The sequence below is a fragment of the Orcinus orca genome, chromosome 6, assembly GCF_937001465.1.
Source record: "Orcinus orca chromosome 6, mOrcOrc1.1, whole genome shotgun sequence".
Lineage (NCBI taxonomy): Eukaryota > Metazoa > Chordata > Mammalia > Artiodactyla > Delphinidae > Orcinus > Orcinus orca.
The window spans coordinates 112,347,265-112,367,153 of NC_064564.1; the positions used below are offsets into that span (position 1 = coordinate 112,347,265).

The following is a 19,889-nucleotide window of genomic DNA, read 5'->3' on the forward strand; positions in this document are numbered from 1 at the left end:
TAAAACACTCCTTTTCCTCCCGGAGAAGGTCAGAGGACTCTGGTAGATGCCTTGGGATTGCCAGGGTTCAAGGGTGCCTCTTGGGCCCCAAACTCTGCGGCATGTTAGGAGAGGGAGACGAAGTTCTGGGGGCGATCCTGGAGGCAAGGGGTCCACTTCAACTGAAGTGCAGCCATGAGGGTGGCTGTTCTCAGGGTGACCCTCACAGAGGGCCTCACTGCCCCACCCCTGTCCCCTGTGGCTGAGGCCCTGGAACCCCCCAGGCTGGTGGCCCTCCCCTTCCTAGCCCTCAGTCTGGTTCCCCGGGTCCATCGTGCTGCTCCGTTCTGCTGCTCGGCCTTGGGTGGCAGCCCAGCTGGGTGATGTGCCAAGCTTCTGACTTTGGTCCCCTAGAGATGACATCTCTTGCCTGTTGTCAGCATCGGACACTGACGTCTGGTGAGTTAGGCTCCACCCAGGAGCTCAGGCCCCTCTGGGAGAGAAGAGCGGGCAACAGTCCCTGGCCTTTTGCTTGATCCTGTGCTTGGACCTGACAGACAAGGGCTGGGCCCTGTCTGCTAGCTGCTGTGGCTTCACAGGTAGCTGAGAAATCTCTGCCCACAACCTCTCTGTCCAGCACCTACAACCTCTCAGAGTCAGGTCCTAGAAGGTGAACAGGACCCTCTTTCCATCTGGTGTTGACCCTTCTCTATGCATACCTGCTATGCTCTCCTCTCCTTCTGCAGCCCAGATTTCTAGACCTCTCAGCTCACACTGGGGAAGCTTGATGCCTCATAGCTCCCAAGTTTACGTGTTATAGCTTCAGCGAGCCACAGAGCCTGACTGTCAGCCTCTCAAATCTGGTTCTTAACTGCCAAGAGAGAAAACCTGATTGACCTGGCTTGGATCAAGGGTGGTTCTGTCCCCTCAGCTAAGCATGCAGCGCAGATATGGCTCCTAGGGACCCACTCAGTGGATCAGGGACGCTACCCAGAGAAAAATGTGATTCCCAGGCAGCAGAAGTCCTTTAACAAGTACTGCAGGAAGGGACATCCCAGGCCCAGCAGAACTTAGGGTGGCAGCTTCCTGCCTGCAGATGAGGGTAAGTCATTAGGTAGCGGCAAGGACCAAGACCTGGTCCAATGGGACGGCTTCCCAGCAAGGGTTTACTGGTACAGGTGGACACTGTTGATGAACAGCATCACTTGAACCCTTCCACAGGTACACTCCTACCAGGGGCTCTGTGCACTTGAGATAGAAGAATGGTGGGGGGACTGGTACTTCTGCTAAGACAAGATTACTGAGGCCTCAGTGTAATTATTATCCAAGACTTCTCCTTGCTCCCCACTCCTGGACCAGCAACAGAGACTCAGGGCTTTCTGATATTTAACCCCCAAGATACCTACCACCTAATGTGTACCTAGAAAACTACTGAGGAGAAGATGCCTTTCAGACCTGCCTCAGCCAGTCTGAATTCTCATGATGCTGTTGGCCTAAGCAGGACCCTGGCTGCTTCCACCTCAGTGGCACCAACCATCTTCCTCTTCCCTGTGTTGTGATCTTGGGCAAGTTACTCCACCTCTCTAAGCCTCAGACTCCTTGTCTATAACGTGGGGATAAGAACAGTGCCTGCCCCACAGTATTGTGTGATTAAATAGGATAGTGAACGAGTACTGCTTAGCACGTTGCCTGGTACCCATCCTCCCCACCATCACCATCATCCCATCATCTGATCCTCCTCATCGTCACCACCCTATCCCCGTCACCGTCATCTTTATCATCTCCATCATCATCATCATCTTCTTCTTCTTCTTCTTGAACTCGCTTTGGGCCTGAGGCGTTCCACTTGGTTGCCAGCCCACAGCTTCCCCAGACCAGACTCCCCATGAGGAGAGTGGCCTGCTGCAGCCCTCTTCCCCCAGATCCTCCTTAAGATCTGTCCCTGAGAGGGAGCAGTAGAATGGCCCTCCTGGGATACATTCTGTTCAGCCACTTGTTCCCAGTATGTTGCTGGGAAAGGTGCCTGTGGTTCTGGAGTTGGGAGCCCCCGTCGGTTGGAGAAATGCCTTTATTTCTGGAGTTCACCAGATACCACTGCCCACTCATTTTGCGTTTTCTGGCCGTGAACATTCAAATAACAAATCTCAAAGCACTGGAAGTGGTTCCAGTGGCTGAAGGTCCTGTCTCCTCTGTGCTGATGCTAGCCCGCCTGGGCCCAGCCAGAGCCGCCCCACCTGTCACAGCCCTCCTCCAGCCCTGCAGTGCTTGCCTTGGGAGGGAAGGCTGGCCACCACCCTGCCTATAGTCTCCTAAAAGCTGGCCTTGGGGAAAAGTCACCATTACACTGCACTTCAAAGCCAGCGTTACTCCCCAGGCTCCAGGTGGAGCAGGCTCTGACCTCCCCTACCTGGGGTAGCTTGACTGATGCAGGCCCTTGGCTCATGTGGAAAAGACATCCTCCCTATGTAAGCACTTGTGTCTCCATCCCTAGTGACAGGCCAATGGGTGGCTTCACCCATTGGTGAAGTGGCTTCACCTCCTTGAGCCCCAGTTTCCTCGTCTAAGACAGGGTGAGAACAGCGCCCCTCTCAGAGCTGGGAGGAACGGTGTGTGGAAGCACGTAGCCACCTCCTGACGGGCGGGGATAAATGACAGCTGCTCTTAAATGTCAGGCAGCCAGAACCACCAGGAGAAGACTCCATCGGGGGAGTCAAGGGACCAGGGACCTGGGAGGTGGCCCCAGCCCAGGAGATCCAGGCTCTACAAATCTGTGGCCATCCAGCCTCACAGACACTGACAAAGCCCGCCCAGTGTGAGCTGCAGCAGGAACCTGTTGAGTAGGGGTGCCTTTGAGAGCGGGACGCCAGGAAGCCGCCCACATGGTGCTGGCTCCAAACGAGGACCCTGTCCCCATGGCGGACTCCTCCCCACGCGACAACTCAACCTCTCTCCCACCCTGAAAACTGTGGGTTCAAATCCTGACTTACTTGGCTCATGCCTCGGTTAAGTGTCTTCACATCCCTGAGCCTCAGTTCCCCATTCTGGGGAGGATGATGGTGCTGAAACAAAGCTCCCGTGAGATAATCAATGGCCTGACACATAGGAGCGGTCATTAGTGACTCTCCCGTGAGCCGCCCTGTGGCCCCCGGCGTCCCTGCGCTCCCCCCAGCAGTCCACTGCCCTTGGGAGCACCTCACTCCTTTAGGAAGAGCGTGAGGAAAGACTGCTTAAAAGCCTAGACGGGTTGGAAGACGCTGACTTAAAGCTCTCTGTCAACAAACGTCAGTCCTGCCAAACGTCTGTTAAGTGTGCAGCCACGGAGTGTCTCAAAGAAGCGGAGAGAATGATGGAGAGACGGTAGCAGCACCAACCACATCGCCCCGTCTGTGGAACAGTCCACTGTCATCACACAGTGTCCTGGGGTACCAGGAACAAAGACTCATGAGAAGAAAGGTGGAGAAGAAGGGGCCGGAGGCTCCAGCTCTGCCAGCTCCAAACAGACGGTGGCTCAGAGCGGGAATCCAGATCAAATGAGGAGACGTCCTCTGGGCACAGAGATGCTCACTGTCAGACCCTGCCCTGACTCATAAGCGATCCCGGTTACAGCTGGGCGGGGGTGGGGGGGGAGCGTCCCTGGAGGCAGGCTGCTGGCGCTCTGCACAGCCTGCTCAAGCACGGGGATGTGACGTGCTGTGGTGTCATGCCCAGCCGTGAAGAGAGGGAGGAGTCAGTGTGGCCTGTAGGCTGGGAGTTGAGCGTGTCGGGACCTCTGAGCCACGGCTCGTGGTGCGGGTGGGGTGGGCCTGTGACCGTCATCTGTCACGAGGGTTGGGTGGGGAATGGGCTGAGACCCATTACGTTCGAGGACTTGGGGGACCAAGCACATGCTGCAGCTCTTTGTCACCTAAAGAGGAGTGGCTGATGGACGAAAGGGATAGGGTCCCGGGGCAGTCGACCTGGAGGACCATCAGACTCCCACCAGCCCTGAACGTGGGCTTCGGGACAGCAAACCCAAGATGGTCATCAAGAACAGTTCCTTCTTGAGTGGAGGATGGAGGGGCAGAGAGCAGCGCAGCCCCCTCTCTGAGGAACCTGAGCTCAGTGACGGCGCGATGCACCTGCTGCCGTGAATGACGATGACCCCACACCACCCCCCAGGTGTCCAGTGCCACGGGGGAACATGGGGCAACCTGGGACTGGCAGTGGACAACAGAGGGAACACTTGAAAAGGACGTCTGGACCTTGTCTGGCTTTATAAATTGGGTTGCATCATTGTTTGGCCAATGGAAAGCTATAGCCCAGGGACAGACCATGCTGCAAGGGTGGGGAGAAGGTGGAGGATCAAGTAGACACAGGAAGTCATTCTGCCAAGAGAGGAAAAGGATAAAGACAGGAGAGGAAGACGGAAGCCTTCCCCCACATAGGTTAAGATCCCCACCTACCCTGGAAGCTACGTCTTCCCCTGGAAAGGCTCACTGCTGGGGAACTACAGGTGAGAGAGCGGCCTGATGGGCAGCCCACGGAGAGGTCCTGGAGCACCAGTTCTTGGAGTCTGCAGCAGGTCACAGAGCAGGTTTGCAGGGAACCATCTGGGGCCAGCAAAGAGACTGTCCGATGGAGAAGACGTAGCAAACGGAGGAATTCAGTAGTGCCCGGGTGAATAATGATGCTACACTGCCCCACCCCATCCCCACCCTGGGCCAACATGCAAGACAGCCCACAATTCCGTGTCTGTGCGCTTTTAATTGGATTGACCATGGAATATTTGGGCTACACAGCATTTTCTCTCAACCTCACATTGGGATAAGGGGTGTGCCTGGATTTTAGTCATCCCCTTGACACTGGAAGAAAGGTGAACATTCAGTTAAAAGGTTAAGGAAACACTTACCTGGAGACTTGGGGACTCGCCCTGTTGGAGGCTCCAGGGGTGTTGTGTTCACTAACCTAGCAGCTCCAGCTGTGCCCCAGATGTGCTTGCAGTGTGACTGAGGAGGCTGGGGGAAGAGTTGGGGCTGAGGCTTCCTGAGCTAATGACCACATAGTCTGCGATGCCCTCGCCTCCTTCAGGAGTGGTCTTTCCAGGCTGTTGCTAAAACTCAACCCTTTTCCTCTGAAGCAGGGGACGTCTCTATGCCACGCTGGGGCCCAACTGGCGGGTTCCAGTTCGGAATTCTCCCAGAACCCGGAGCTGCGTCTACAGGTATTCATTTATTCATGTGATCATTTATTCAACAAGTAGCTCTATGGTGCTTGCTGGGTGCCAAGCACTGTGCTTGATGCTGCCGACGAGACGGACTCAGCCTCTGCCTCAGCCTGTAGGGCTGCTGCTTCAGGAAAGCAGAAACGGAACAGAAAATCACGGGTGCCGATGGGCCAGAGAGGAGGCCTCCCTGGAGAAAAGACTGGAAGAGTGATAGGAGTCAGCCAAGTAAAGTGAAGAGAGGTGTAGGGGGAAGAAGAGTACCTGCAGCCCAAGGGACAGCCCCTGGGGCCGTGAGGCAGGAAGAGCTGGGTGATTTGGGGAGTGAAGGAAAGTCCTCGTTGTAAGAAATGAGTGGGGGAGAGGGTGGCAGGCGAGGCCAGAGAGGTGGGCCAGAGCCACGCCCAGCAGGGGGAGAGGATGGTGGTCTCAAAGGCACTGGAGGGGTTGCCTGGGGGTGGGGGGAGGGTATTGTCAGAGCCAGGTCATGCTGGCCACGGTGTGCAGGGCGCGTGGGAGGAAGGCAAGCGTGGACACAGGGAGGTCAGGCGAGAGTATTGGGCAGTCGTTCAAAGGATGACCAAGTTCTGGCCTGAGTTGGGGGGAGTGGGGTGGCTGAGATGGGCATATTTAGGGCATGGGATCAATGAGTCCTTGGGATTGATGAGGTTTCGGGGGTGAACTGACGAGAGGAGAGAACCCCCAGGTTTCTGGCTCCTTCAGCCAGTGGGTGGTGATGCCTTCCACTGGGATGCGGAGGGAGCGCTGCTCGGCTTTCATGCAGGGTTGAGGGAGGTGTCTACGGGAGGTGCCTATCCAGGGAGCTGAAGCGGGTGCTTAGGCGAGCGGCCTGGGCTGTGCTGCACTTGGACTCTTCACCTGTAGGTGGCGCCCGAATCCCCATGGCAGAGGGGGAGAAAGGAGCCCTGCCGCAAAGGCGCAGGGCATGGGGGTTTGGGGCCGCTGCCCCCCTTTTTACTCCATCCCCTCCACTCCCACTTCCTCGCTGCTCCTGCCAACACAGGAAGGAGGAGGTGCTGCGCAGGCCCCAAGCTCCGCAGGTGGAGAGGAAGCCAGGATAGGGCACGGGTGCTGCTGGGGGCCTGGATTACAGGGAACGTGGGCACCAAGCCTAGAGCCGCTCAGCACTCAGAAGGACGAGGGAGGTGCAAGTTCTCAGCTGTGGGTGAGCCCAAGGCCACCGTCCTTCAGGTTTTCCAGGCCCTCGGGGCCCTCCCCTCCCTAGCCTTGCCCAGCACTGTTGAGTCCTTGTCCTGTGGTGCCATTATGGACCCGGCAGTGGGGGACCCGTGGGCCCCAGTGGGTGAGAGGGTGCCTGACCTCAGCTCCTCCAAGGCGATGTCTGACTGGTGGTCTCCCCTGCAGCCCCACCGGCCCGTGCATCTGTACGCTGGGGAGCTCGGCAGCGGTCCCCACCATGGAGGGGCCTCTGAGAAGGAAAACTCTGCTCAAGGAAGGACGGAAGCCCGCGGTGAGTGCAGAGGCACATCTGTCTAGAGGCGGCATGGGCAGCAGGGAGGGCATGGGCTCCAGAGACCGGCCAACCGGGGTTCCAGTCCAGTTGTGCCACTGAGTGGGCAGGGCCTCAGTTTCCACATCTGTAAATTGGGATAAAATAGTCCCTACATCCTGGAGGACTTGGCAGGACTGTCACGTGTGTGGCCCTGCAGACATTGAGCAGGCGGTGAATGGGACTGTGTGATTACCTTGAGGGCAGGTGGAGGCCTGGAGACCCTGGGAGTCAGGGAGGGTGCTGTGCCTGAGACGGGCAGCACGGCCTGGGTGGTATCCCGACGCAGATCCCCTCCCCCTTCGGCAGCATCATGAAATGCGTGGTGGAAAGGACAGGGACAAGGAATCAGGAGGCCTCTCAGGCTCCCCCACCAGCCACCGGGTCACCACGTGCTGAGCCCAGATGTCCCTGGCTCCGTGACCCCTCAGCCGCTTGCCAAGACCTCTTTGTTTGTTCTACGGAGCATCCACGGCAAGCTGCCTGCAAGCCCGCCTGTGAGCCGCAGCTCCAGGCAGCGTCTGCCCGTGTCTGCTCTGGCCTTCCTCTCCTGCCCTGGCTGCTGCTTGCCCCGTCCACTGCCCACAAAGCCACCTGGCGATGCCCCCTCCTACCGGCGCCCAGTGTGAAGATGCCAGGCCCCTAGCCGAGGTGCTGCTCTAGAGGCTCCCCTGTCTTCGGGTGCTTGGTGGTTGTTGGGTGAGGAGAAGAGTCTGCATCCCAGCCCTGGGCCACACTCCGTCCCTTGGACCCAGAGTGTCACAAAGCGTCCTGCGACATGAGGCCCTATATCTGGTCTGCTGTACAGACCTGCTTGCTGCCCTGCTGTACCGGGTCCAGGCTCCGGTCATTCTGAGGCCAGAGCGATGCTGGTTGGCCCGCTGGTGAGCGATGAAGTTAATCCAGGGGGTCATGACCCATATTTCTGAATAGGATAGAATAGACTGGAAAATGTCGGAGTTTCTTACACATAGTAAAAGTGAATATTGTTTCATGAAGCTTCTTTCAGTTCAACATACATATGCACATGTGTTGTACACACCTGTGGGTGTCATCAAAAAGGTCTGAAAGCCAGTGCTTTCACCATCTGAGGTGACGCAGTTCCCCCACCAACCCCGCGCCCCGCCCCCTGCCCCCCGCCAGTGTGAAGAGGAGCCTTGTAGGTCGTGATGCAGAGCGGTCTGCTTCATGCCTAGAGGAACAAAAGCCACACCTGCAGCTTGGCCCTGCCAGGCGTCCCCTCTTCTAGCCATAAATGCTTTCAAAGTGCTGCCATCCGCTTGCAGCCAGAGCCCCCCATTGCAGACATTATGGTTCTTCTAGGTTATGGTTTAGCTTGTCCGTGTTTTGAAACTCTTTTTCCCCAGGACATTCTTGGGTTCAGGTCACCTGAATACATAGAAGTTATGCCTTGGCACTGCCCTAAACAAGGTGGGAAAAGGAAAGGCTCTTGGGATAAAGGAGAGGGAGGGCTTAGGCCTGATGAGCTGCTGAGGAGTCTCCCTCCTCTAGGCCCTGGGAGGAGTGGCACTGAGGGCTGGCGGGCAGGGACGAGATGAGGCCTGCGCTGGCACCGCTCGGGAGGAAGGGCCCCCCCTTTCCACCCATGTAGCTGGGTCTCTAGTCAGGCAGTGGGGGACTCTGCGCCTCCACTTGTGACATTGCCACTCTGCCTCTGCAGCTGTCCTCGTGGACCAGGTACTGGGTCATCCTCTCAGGATCCACCCTCCTGTACTACGGAGCCAAGTCCTTGAGGGGCACAGACAGAAAACACGTACGTTCCACGAAAGGCCTCTCTGTGCTGCCACTTCGTTTGGTGCGAAGTGCAGCGGGGAGGGTGGAGGTGGGCAAGGCGGCGGGAGTGGAAGGAACCTTGCCTGGCCCAGGTCGGCCTTCCTTGGGGAGCGGAGGGTGTGGGCCTCACGGCTGTGCTGTTGTTCCTCTGCAGTATAAATCCACACCTGGCAAAAAGGTCTCCGTCGTGGGCTGGATGGTGCAGCTGCCCGATGACCCCGAGCACCCGGACATCTTCCAGCTGAATAACCCCGACAAAGGTAGGCAGCAGGTCAGCGCTGGGAGCCTGCAGCTTCTCTCTGCCCTCTTTCTTCTGCTGCTAAATGTGCGTTTTGAAAGAGTAGGGACTTCTGAGGCTGCTGCTTTCCTTTTGCTTTAGGTTCTGATGTTCACAGGGTCCTTCGTTGGTCCCCAAAGCTGCTTAGATTGTGGTGGGCGTGTCCACTGAGCAGTGTGCATGGCACGTGGCAGCCGGAATCCTTTTCACCTATGGCTACTGGGGCCCATCACCCCTGGAACTCTAGCCTCAGGGTCCTGGAATGAATAACATAGCGCTGGATGAGGCAGTGACCATGCGGCTGGAGGAGTCTTGGGTGTTGGGAGATTTCAAGGCCCCCCCGGCACTGCCTGTGCCGTGAGACTCTGGCAGTGTCCTGATCCAAGGCCAAACCAGAGAAGAACCCTTCTATAAAAGCTCCAACTTTCACTTGCCCAGTCATCTCCCAGTTCCTCCTGGTTTTATTCTTCCCCCATGAGCATGCTGAGAAGAAGGAGAGGTTCTGCACTGAGGTTCAGAATAGGCCATGCTAACCTCCTTGGCGGCCTACGTCACGTGACAAAAGCCCGGATTTCCTGGGTCTCCTAGCTAGGAAAGTTCACTGGAGCTGTAAAGACCCTGAGCATCTTCACACCTTCACAGGAATGTTCTAATGCAGGGTTCATGTACATACGATTGCCCAGGGATCTTGTAAAAATTCAGATTTGGATTCAGTGGATCTGGAGTAGAGACCAAGTTTCTCTATTTCTAACAAACTCCCAGGTAACGCAGATGATGGTGCTGGTGGAGGGTCAGGGTTTGAATGTTGTTAGCTGGGAATTAAAGAAGTGAGAGCCTCAAGGAGCCCAGGGAGTGGAGAGAGCCAAGTCCTCTGCTCTGCTTCTGAGTGACTGAACCACGTATGGCTACGCACACGTCATAGTGTTTCCTCAGGCTGGTTACCATTTGAGTTTCTTCCGCGAGGCTCTGGGACCAGATTAGAGGCGGTTTCTTTAGGAAGTAAAGGTTGTACCTATACCAGCTTGACTTAAAGACTGTATGGTCATGGGGTCCACAGGCCATTCTCGGGGCTGAGCCCAGAGGAAAGCACTGTCCCCAAGCAGAGGGAAATATGACACAGCAGGTGGCCAAGGTCCATGGATAGAATGCAAAAGGTCTGTGAGCTTGGGTGGCAAAAAGATCACATCTCTGTTTCCCATGACCTCTAATTCCTTTAATTATAAGTATTAAACTACTAACTAGAATGTTCACAATACCTGTGATTTTATCTGCAAGAGAAACCACAGATATTTTCACATCACGTATTATTGCAGATATCTTAGAATAGCATTTTTGTTCAGCTCTTTGCAGTTGCAGTACAGTGTCAGACCTGCCCCCAGATCTTGTCATTAGCGCGTTAATAAATGAGCACGTAGAGAATGATATCACTCATTTATTTTTTAGCAGTTTGGTAACTGTATTTCAGTATTATTGATTTTCTTTCTATTTTATTTTATGCATTTGAGACATAATTCTGAGAAGGGTCCACAGGCTTCACCAGAGCCAAAGGCACCGTGGCTGGAAAAATGGTTAAGAGCCCTGGTCCAAAGAGACAGGCGGGGAGCACGGGAGCCTCCTCCTCTACATGCCCCGAGCTTGCCTTGGGCTGCTCCTGACTTTCCCTAGTTTAGTTACGCAGGTCCACGTTTATCTTCACGCCACAGTCACAGGCAGACCCTCCCACGTGACCTTCCTCTTAACCAGTGGTTTTCTACCCATCAGGCAATGTTTACAAGTTCCAGACTGGTTCCCGGTTTCATGCAATACTGTGGCACAAGCATTTGGATGACGCATGTAAAAGCAACAGGCCTCAGGTAAAGTCACCAAAGTCCTGCTTGTTACCTAAAATACCCTCTCCCACCCTCGGGACTAAGGGTCCCTAGAAAACACACCTCCCTCCTTCCCCCAGAGCCTATCAGCTAAGCTCCCAGGCGCCCTCTTTTGATCAGCCTTTTCCCATGAGACAGGGCACCCCCTGCCCCTCTTGGAACTAAGCCCAGCTTCAGACTAGAACTTTGAATCTGGCCCCTGTGTCTTTCCTACTAAAGGAAACGCCACAGAAACAACCATCAGAGATAGGTTGCAGGTGGGATAGTGCCCCAAGGGTCAGGCCACAGCATCTACTGAGGTCACCCCCCGAAAGCTGATTCATGGGCAAACTCCAACCTGACAAAAGGGCCTCCCTGCCCCCAACAACCCTTAGGAATAACGATAATAATAGCTCATTTGTTGAGAAGCAACCATGGTGCTGCTGGTGAGTGGGGCTGTACGGCCCCTTGGCATGCTTGAACCAATAGGACCTCTGGTCCGCCATGCCTGCCTGAGGCTCTGCTCCCGCCCCCCACTGCTGCCCCTCCCAGGACCAGGCTTCAGGAGAAATGCTTTACGTGCAGGAATTGGCCGAATCCTCCCAACATCCCTGTGAGGTAGGTTCCCATACTGTCTCCGTTTTATGCTGAGGACACTGAGGCTCAGAAAGTGGCAGACACTTGTTTAAGGCCCCACGGTGAGTAAGATCTAACCCCGGTCTGCCTGACACCAGAGTCTGTGGCCCGGAGATCTCCCGCCGCATGCTTCCTGGGGGGAGGCGGGGGGCGGGGACCTGGCTTGCTCAGCCTCCTGCCATCGAGCCAGAGGCCTGGAAGCACAGCCTCTGCCGTCCAGGCTTGCTAGAGGGGTGGCTGCTCAGCCCTCATACCAGCCCGGACAGCAGGTGGGCTGCTGGGGCCAGGAGCACTGAGCTTCCCTGACCTGTTCCCCAGGGATGAGCTGGAAGAGGGGCTGGGGAGCCGGGTCCCTCTCCTCTGTCTGGAGAGAGAGCGCCATGGCTGGAATAGACGGTGGCAGCTTCGAGGAGGAGGAAGGTAGTGCCGAGTTCACAGCAGGCGTGTGAGGCCGGGAGGGCAGGGGCTGCAGTGGTGCTGGTCACAGCACAGTCACAGACTTCCTGGCCCCTCAAAGCGGCTCTCATAAGGCAGAGGGAGGTCTCTAGTGGTGTGTCCCATGATTCTGTGCTCAGTTTGGGCCTATTCAGGATTTTCATCTGTAACATCGATGAGGACACATGTAACAAGCTGATCAAATTCTACACGATAAGAAGCTAGACGGCGAAATTAGCAGAAAGTCCTGGACAAACTAAAACAGTAGGACAAGACTGATAAAGGGATAAACTTGAGGCACCACAGGGAAACTGAAAATAAATTGCATTCGAGTCCCTCAACTCACTTGCTAGAAATTTGTCTGGGGCGTATGCGCACACATGCACACACAGGTGTATGGGTGAGAATGTCCACTGCAGCATTGTCCTTAATAGAAAGAGAAAAAAAAGCACCTGGAAACTCGGCGACCCTCAGTAAACCCCTACTGTGTACCCCCTGATCTGTGTGTGATCACCTGAAAGGGGCTCCAAGACATAAGTGAAAAAGTAAAGTGTAAGAACACGCGTAAGGGCAATCTCACTTGTATTAAAATATACGTGCATATTTATTATATGCGTGTCGGTGCCCATAAAATGTCTAAAATGACGTACAAGAAAACTACAGCTCTGCGGTCTCTAGACTGTATTTTGTGCTCGAGCAAATGTAACTGCCCATCTCCACGATGGGGAGACCAGGGTCTTTGGTTGAAGGTTACCTCAAGGCGATGAACAAGGTGCTGCCTCAGGTCACGTTAAGAGAGGAAGAGCGTCCTGACCTCCTCCGCCCTGGTCACTCCGTGCATGCCTGGGGTCCCTCCTTAGCTCTGAGGGCCACTCTGAGAGCACATTGCACTGGAGCTCACCTGCCACACACAGGTGACCCGGAGGAGTGACAAGGACTGAGGTGGGCCACACAGATGGTGGGGGCAGAGAGAGGCAGGGCCTTGGTGTCTGCTCCACAGTGACAGTCGTGGCCCTGGTGGGAGGGCAGCCAGGAGCAGGGACGGTTGCTCTGAGCAAGTGTCCTCTGGCTCTCTGGGGGTGGAGGCAGCCTGAGGGTAGCAGCAGCTGCGCAGCAGGTAGCAGGGAACTGGGTCAAACCCACTTGGTAGAGGAGGTGTTTGGTCAGAAAGACAAATGGACTGAATTTCACGTCTGGCAAACATGGTATACCATGACAAGCTTTGGCAATGTTTAAGTATTTTTGTCCAGTTTTTAGACCTAAGGGAGACGGTCTTCTATATTTTCTACTTTTTTCCCTTTTTATTTCTAATTTACTTTCAAATAAATGTTCCCACCCTCTGCTTTATGTAATAAGAAAAAATTGGCAAAACTAAATATTCCACAGCAGAGGATTATTGAAATAAGCCACACTACCTGCATGTGATGGCATGGGGCTCCGATGAGGGCATTACAGAAATGCATCCACTCCTGTAGAAAATCTCAGTGACTAAGGTGACTTTTCTTTTTTGTGGAACTGCATTTCTTAAAATTGTGTGTGCTAGCACTGAATACACCTCAACTTTATCGATAGCATATGTGTAAGGTGTAAACCACAGCAATAAAGCAAACACTCGTGTACCCACCACCCAGTCCAAAGGCAGGACCTCCCCAGTTCTCGGAACACCTCCCTCCCAAGGGCTCCTTCCTAATTCTGTCTCCCTCCCGCTCACCTGTGCCCCATGACCACTCTCCTGATTTGTTTGTTTCCCTTAAAATGTGAACACATGTGTTTGGTTCCTTAATGTATTGTCTGGGGTACATTTTTTAAAACTTTTTTTCAAAGAATAGAACCATAACTGTCTAGTTTCTTCTGTGACTTGCTTTTCTCCTACAGTATGTTCCTAAGATTCCTCTATGTCAGTGTGCATAGCTGTCATTCATTTACTTGTAATTTTTTTTATCAGTTCTTCTGTCCGTGATCCCAAGAATGATTTCCCGCTTTTGGCTATTCTGAACAGTGCTGCTGTGACCGTTCTTATAACTGTCTCCCAGTGCGAGGAGATGCATTGTTTCCAATTCATCATTTTGACCAAATTACCACCAAGATGGATTTGTTTTTGATGAAATTGCTTCTCATCAAATTTCCTGGAACCCCACGGCAGTGCTGGGGGAGGAGGCCTGAGGCTGGGGGCGTGTCCGCAGCTTTGAGGGGAAGGAGAAACACCCTGACCTTGGGGCTGGTGGTCCCCCCAGTAAAGGTAGCTGGGATCTGGGCCTGGGGACACAGCATGGGGAGCCTTGGGGTTCCCGATATCCCCAAATTTCCCCCTTCTCCTTGTGCTTCCACTTGCCAACTCCTGCCACCCGCTAACCACCCCCTCGCCTCTCCAGAGGCATGTGCTTATCCTGCAGGATTGGTCAGCTCTCCACTCCAAAATCACTTGTGCTTTAACCCAAGGATAGAGGTTGAGAGCGTGGGCGCTGGTGTCTTAGCCCTGTCACTCACCCGCTGTGTACTTCACCTCTCTAAGCCTCAGTTTCCTCATCTTTTTAATGGGGATAATTCCAGTACCTGCCTCCTGGGGTTGTTGTGAGGACTCAGGACACAATACAGATGCGGTACTCAGAGCCTTGCCTGGCACACAGCAGCCCCGTAACACGTGGTGGCTGGTACCACTGCTGTGCCCTCTCCCCTTCCCCCACCACCCACTCATTCACAGACTGACTGGGAGAGGCCTGAACCCTTCCCTTAGGGACCACCCCCGTCCCCTCCTGAAAGGTCAGAACTTTGACAAGAGGCTGAGCTTTCTCTTCTAGGTACCTGCAAACCTTATGTCATTTGAATAAGTCTCTGCAGGACTTAGCGTGACTTCAGAGGCCTCTGGGAGCCGGCCTGGGACTGGTGGCGAAGCGCGTGTCCGGGGCACAGGCCTTTGGTGGGGTGCTGGGAGACTCAGAGCTGGACTCAAGGGGACACGGCCGAGGCCTCACAGTCCAGAGGGCTCCACCGGTGCGGGGGTCCGCCTGCCGATGCCCAGCCACCTCCATGACCCCCATTCTGCAGCACCGCCTCACGGGGCCGCGATGGGTCCCCAGACTGTACAACCCGTCCTCCCTCCCTGGGCCCTCATCCGTCCACCAGCTGCTGCTGCGACCAGAGAGCATCCGTCCCACGTTGGGTCCCCAGTGCTTTCTCCTGCACAAAAGAGTGGACAGCGTCCCCCCGCGTGAGGGCTGGAGGGAAGGGACAGGCGGGGACTGGCTCCAGTGTGCCGGGTCGCTCGCCCACAGGGCTGCCTCAGATTTTGTACAACCCCGAAGCGTCCTCTGCGTGTGCGTGCCGTGTCTGTGTGCGTGCAAGCGAGCGAGCGTGGACTCTCCGAGAAACATGCATTTTGGCACAAGACTCGTGACATCACACACTTCATTCTCTTTGAGGCCCTGCTTTAACCTTAAGCGATAGGCTGGTCCACCGAGGAAGGTCAGAGTGAGAGCCCGGATTCCTTCTGTGTTAAGGGTCCCTCGCATTCTTTTACTGTAAACAAACAATGCCTTAAATCGTGTCTTGTTTTCTGTTCCTATGGGTGCTATTCATCCGGAAGGCCTGCTCCCTGGGCCCCTGGGGCCCTCCCAGGCCTTGTTGCCGTCGGCTCTTCTGAGGCAAGACCCAGCTTCGGGACCGTGGACTGGGCCAGCGCTGGCCTGCTTGCTTCCTCCCAGCCCCACTCCCGCAGGGTCTGAAGGCCCCGCTCTTCTCACCCCTCCCCCCGCCCCCGGGTCAGCATGGGAAGTCGTGACGCTTTCTGCCAGCTTCTCGAGGCCTCCTGCGCGCACGGTGACGTGACCGGCTGCTCAGAAGCTACTTTGCACCGACCTCTCCCCGAGCAAGGCTTTTGCTCCCATCCTCTCACCCCTTTGCCTCCACTGCCAGGGCAGGGCCACTGGGATTCTTGATTACACTGGGGAGCTGAGTGACACTGAGGCCTTAAGCTCCCCCATTCTTGCCCCCAAACACAGTCACCAGCAAGTTCTCCATCATCCAAGTCCAAGGGCACAATTGTTGACGACCATGGTGACGAGAGCAAAGCCCTGGGGAGGGGACGGTCCGAGCTCTGCCTTCGGCTGAGAGCTCTTCAGGTGAACAATGTCCTTCATCTGTCACTCCTTGTCATACTTTTAAGTGACTTTTATTTTGCACAAATACATTTTTATTTAAAGTAATGAATAAAAATTAGCTTTATTTATGGTAGCTTTTATCACCATAGCTTCTCCCTTCAGCCCTTCCCCACCCTCTCTCCTTCCCTCTCCCTCCCTCTCTTTCCCCCTCTCTCTTTTTTTTTAATCTGGGTGTCCTAATTCTGAGAAGGAAACTCTTAATGATTTTCTGAAAGAGACTGAATTTCTGGGTCCTTGTTGCTATTGTGGTTTCAGAGCTCACACTGATCAGACACCAAACGACTCTTTAAGAGTTTCTGGACAAGATGCTTCAAAACAACATCTTAACCGATAAACTGTAGTAAGAGGTCGACTTAAGAACTACCAAAGGACCCACCACTGTATTTTGATCAAACGGTGACCACTTTTCTGAAAATTCAGATGAATTGGTGAGGAAAGTAATTGTCATCAGGTCTTATTTTGTGGTTGAGTCTTACTATGCTCCGTAACTAACCCTCTTTCAGAGCAAAATCTAGAATACTTTCATGCCAGGAGAAACTCCAGATGGTGAAATTGAGACCAGCAAACCTTGGTCATCGGTGCTTTGCGCACCCTCACGCAGCTGGGGTCGAATGCATGCACCTAATTCATACCAACAACTGCTCAAATTAGCATCTGGAGGCTGAATGAATACAGCAGACACTCCAAACATCTCTCACCAGAACCATGCAGTGTTAACGCTTTAACTTACATTGAATCTGATTCTACCTGTTAATTTTTTTTAAGTCTTAAGTTTGAATGAAATTGCCAGACTACTTTCCTTGAATTTCTCTACTCTTCAAACTCTCCTGGTTTTTCTGACATGAAATTATAGAAGCCAATCTAAAAACCTCAAAATTTCAGACTCACACTAAATCAGGTACTTTCCTGCCCTTTACAGATTTTCCTTGTCTTTACAAATGTTTTCCTCTGAGCCTAATTTTGAAATAGCACAATTGCAATTCTTTTCAAAGTGTCTAGTCTTCTCACTAAAATTGAGATTGATCCCATGTCCCCTCCCGGAAACATTCCTAGCTCATAGGAATGGATTCTCATAGAACTGGTAAGAACCTTGAACTTACCAGAAGAGTCCTGCAGATGAGGCTGTAAGGCACTTGGCTCTCTCCCAGCAGGGGCTCTGGGCCAAGCATGTGAGTTAAGTGTTGATCGTCTTTCCAGTGTTGGTTTGTCCCTCAAGCTGCAGGTGAGGAGGCCTGCAAGCCAGGGACAGAGGGGGACAGGCACAAAACCCCAAAGGGGAAAGTCCCCGGGTAGATTCTGGCCCTGGAAGGTAGCATTTCTGGGTCTTGCTCTTTGACCAGCCATGGTGCACAAATGTCTGTGAAAACATTGAAGGTGACGTGTCTTGCATGCATATGTGGTATCATTTTTTGTTAAGCAGAGAGATCGTGGCAGCCCAGGATGAAAGGTTTAGAATGCTATCTACAAACTGTGGAGTAGGTAGCAGGTATCCTCAGGATGCCGCCCACACAGCTCACTCCCCTCTCCCCGGGAGTAATTCTCACCCCTCTCAGTCCAACACATTTTGTAACTCAAGGTCAGCTAAGTGCATTCTGACAACTGAAACTTCGTGGAGGATAGATTTGGTCGAAAGCGGTAGAAATATTGTTCTGAGCGTGCCCAGTGGGACAGTGTGGCCTCCCTTCCCTCCCTGAAGAAGCCTGCCCGTTCATCGCCCTGTCCCCTGCAGACCCTAAAGAGAAGACACTTGAAGGGGTTCTGCTTATGAAAGAACCCGCTCTCTCTTGCCAACTGAGTTTATAAAGTGTTTTTTCTTCTTACCAATATGGCCAGTATTTCTTTCATCGTCTTCCTCCCACCTCCCAAGCCCAAGAAGTGTATCTTTTAGGATGCCACTGTACAGGTGGAAAAATGGTCCATGGAAACAGGAAGTCATTCGCAAGCAGGGTCTGCTTCCATTCCACAGGCGGAGTCTAGAGCTCTGGATCCACGTTACTGTTGCTTAGAACCAGGTGAACATTGTTAAAAACACAACCTAACTTATTTTTTGTGACTTTCATGAAGCACTTTAATCAGCCCCACATTATTCTGCATGTTGGGTGACTTCATGTTTTAAAAAGAAAAAAAAAAAAACTACAAGAGTCCCTCTGAAATAACAGATCCTCTGTGTGAAACCACCCATTCATCCATTGATTCTCATCTCTTGTGAGTGCTTCCTGTGTGCCAGGCTCCACCCAGGATAGAAATGTCTGAGAACAAGACAAACCCAAGCCCTGCCCTCATGGAGCTGACCCCTCAACGAACAAATAATCTTCACCATGCCATTTCCTCTCTCCCAGCAAGACCTTGCCTCCCTCCTAGCACAGGGTAGAAACCAGGTGCAGATTCCTCCAGAAAAGCTTCAAAGAGCTCAACAGACTGAATAGTCCAGTTGCTGTCCTAGCGACTGGTTGGCACAGAACAGCCAGGCACAGAGCTACGGCTGAACACAGTGAGGACTCCGAGGTGGAGCCGGAGGGTAGGGTCAGAATGCTCACAGCATTTACTTCAGAGGTTTTTTGGTTCTAATTTCAATGTTAAAGACAAGTACAGCATGAGTGAGAGCTGCATCTCCTTGGGTGTCGAGAACTCGTCCCATGGACCACCTCGCCGCTGGTGTTGCACAAGTGTGTGTGCGCCACGGGCAGCCCCGAAACCCCTGCTCGCAGCAGCAGCGATGGATCATCTGTCGGTTCTATAACCACTCATCTATCTCTTTCTCCATTTCTGAATGACTGTGACCATTCAATAATGAAACAATAGTGGTTAATTTATTAGTATGGTATAATCTTCAATAAATTCTGTGCCAAAATGCATGGTTTTCCACTTAGCATTCAAAATGTTGCATAGAGAATAGTTTTCAATTTCTTATGTATTATTCAAAGTAAGTTGAAAATCAGTTTTTACATTTTAATTTGTCTCCTGTTCAATCTGTTGCACTCTCCTGGGCTGTCTTTTTTCCCGGCACACCCCCTGCATGCAGTTGTGTAAGGACTCTCCCTAATTCTTGTGAACTGTCTCATCCACAGTAACCACTGAACATCAGCCCTCTGTGGGATTCTTTAGATTTTTGGTGAAGTATTTTGTTACCTCAGTCTTGTATCAAGTTGCTGTATTTTTCAGCTTGTTACACTGATAATTGTTTCACTAATTAAATAGTTTAGTGTAAACATTTTGTTTACTTTGAAATTAAATGTGTTTTCCAGTGAATATTGCTCAATTTATTAAAGTCACGTGCGTTTATTTAGCCAACAGTTGCTGTGCCAGACACAGACGCGAAGGAGGTGTGGGCGCTCAGCTAAGAGGTTACTAGAGCATAAATGACATACAGGAGCAGTGCCCTCGGGGAGGGACAGAGTCAGTGCTGTGGGCACTCCGGGGAGGCACCTGGGGGATTGGGGGAAGGTTTAGAGGGCAGAGGCGTTTGGAGAGTCATTGCAGAGATCGCTGAACCCATGGTGGGTGGGAGAGGCAGGAAGACAGAAGAGAAGGAGCAGGATAATTTGGGGAGACAAGCAACCCAGTCTCACTGAGTAAAGGATTTGGGGGAGCAGTGGGGTCCCAGTCTGAAAAGATGCGTTGAGGGGAGTTCATGATGCTAACTAAGCAAAACCCAGAAGCCCACTCTGGCTTGCTTAAGAGAAGAGGCACCGTCTTACAAGGATTGTCCCATGGAAACCTGAGGGGAGGACGGAAGTGAAGTCTCAAGGGGCAGGAAGGAGAAATGGGAAGAAGCCCCCTATGTCTTTTCTCTCCCCTACATTCTCTCTCCAGACTGGCTTCTCTGCTGGAATGTCCGGCAGTGAAGGAGTCTAGGCCTTCTGGGAAAGCACCTTGAAGTTATTGAGGGAGTGTGCACCAGGGGGTGACATGATCCAAGATGACCATGGGGACCCCTGGCCCCGCCTGCCTCAGCTTCCCAGCTAGTGCCTTCCAAAGCTGCAGTGGCCGATTCTCCAAGCTCAGGCTCCTGCACACACTCCGCAGCCTCTGC

At 53.4% G+C, this 19,889-nt stretch overlaps 1 protein-coding gene across 22 annotated transcripts in view; it reads left to right on the forward strand.

Moving 5' to 3' along the window:
* RALGPS1 (Ral GEF with PH domain and SH3 binding motif 1) overlaps positions 1–19,105 on the forward strand; it is a 287,326-nt gene extending 268,221 nt beyond the window's left edge. For 12 of the 22 annotated variants that reach the window (XM_049710721.1, XM_049710734.1, XM_049710736.1 and 9 more), the window contains 6 exons: positions 5,096–5,179; positions 6,566–6,671; positions 8,392–8,484; positions 8,659–8,764; positions 10,543–10,634; positions 11,181–19,105. In XM_049710721.1, coding sequence (XP_049566678.1) covers positions 5,096–5,179; positions 6,566–6,671; positions 8,392–8,484; positions 8,659–8,764; positions 10,543–10,634; positions 11,181–11,279 — 580 coding nt within the window. In that variant the 3' untranslated portion in view covers positions 11,280–19,105. Of the gene's footprint in view, positions 1–5,095; positions 5,180–6,565; positions 6,672–8,391; positions 8,486–8,658; positions 8,765–10,542; positions 10,635–11,180 lie in introns of those variants that run through there. The other 10 variants (XM_049710727.1, XM_049710737.1, XM_049710725.1 and 7 more) reach the window with 7 other exon arrangements.
* The last annotated feature ends 784 nt before the right edge of the window (positions 19,106–19,889 follow it).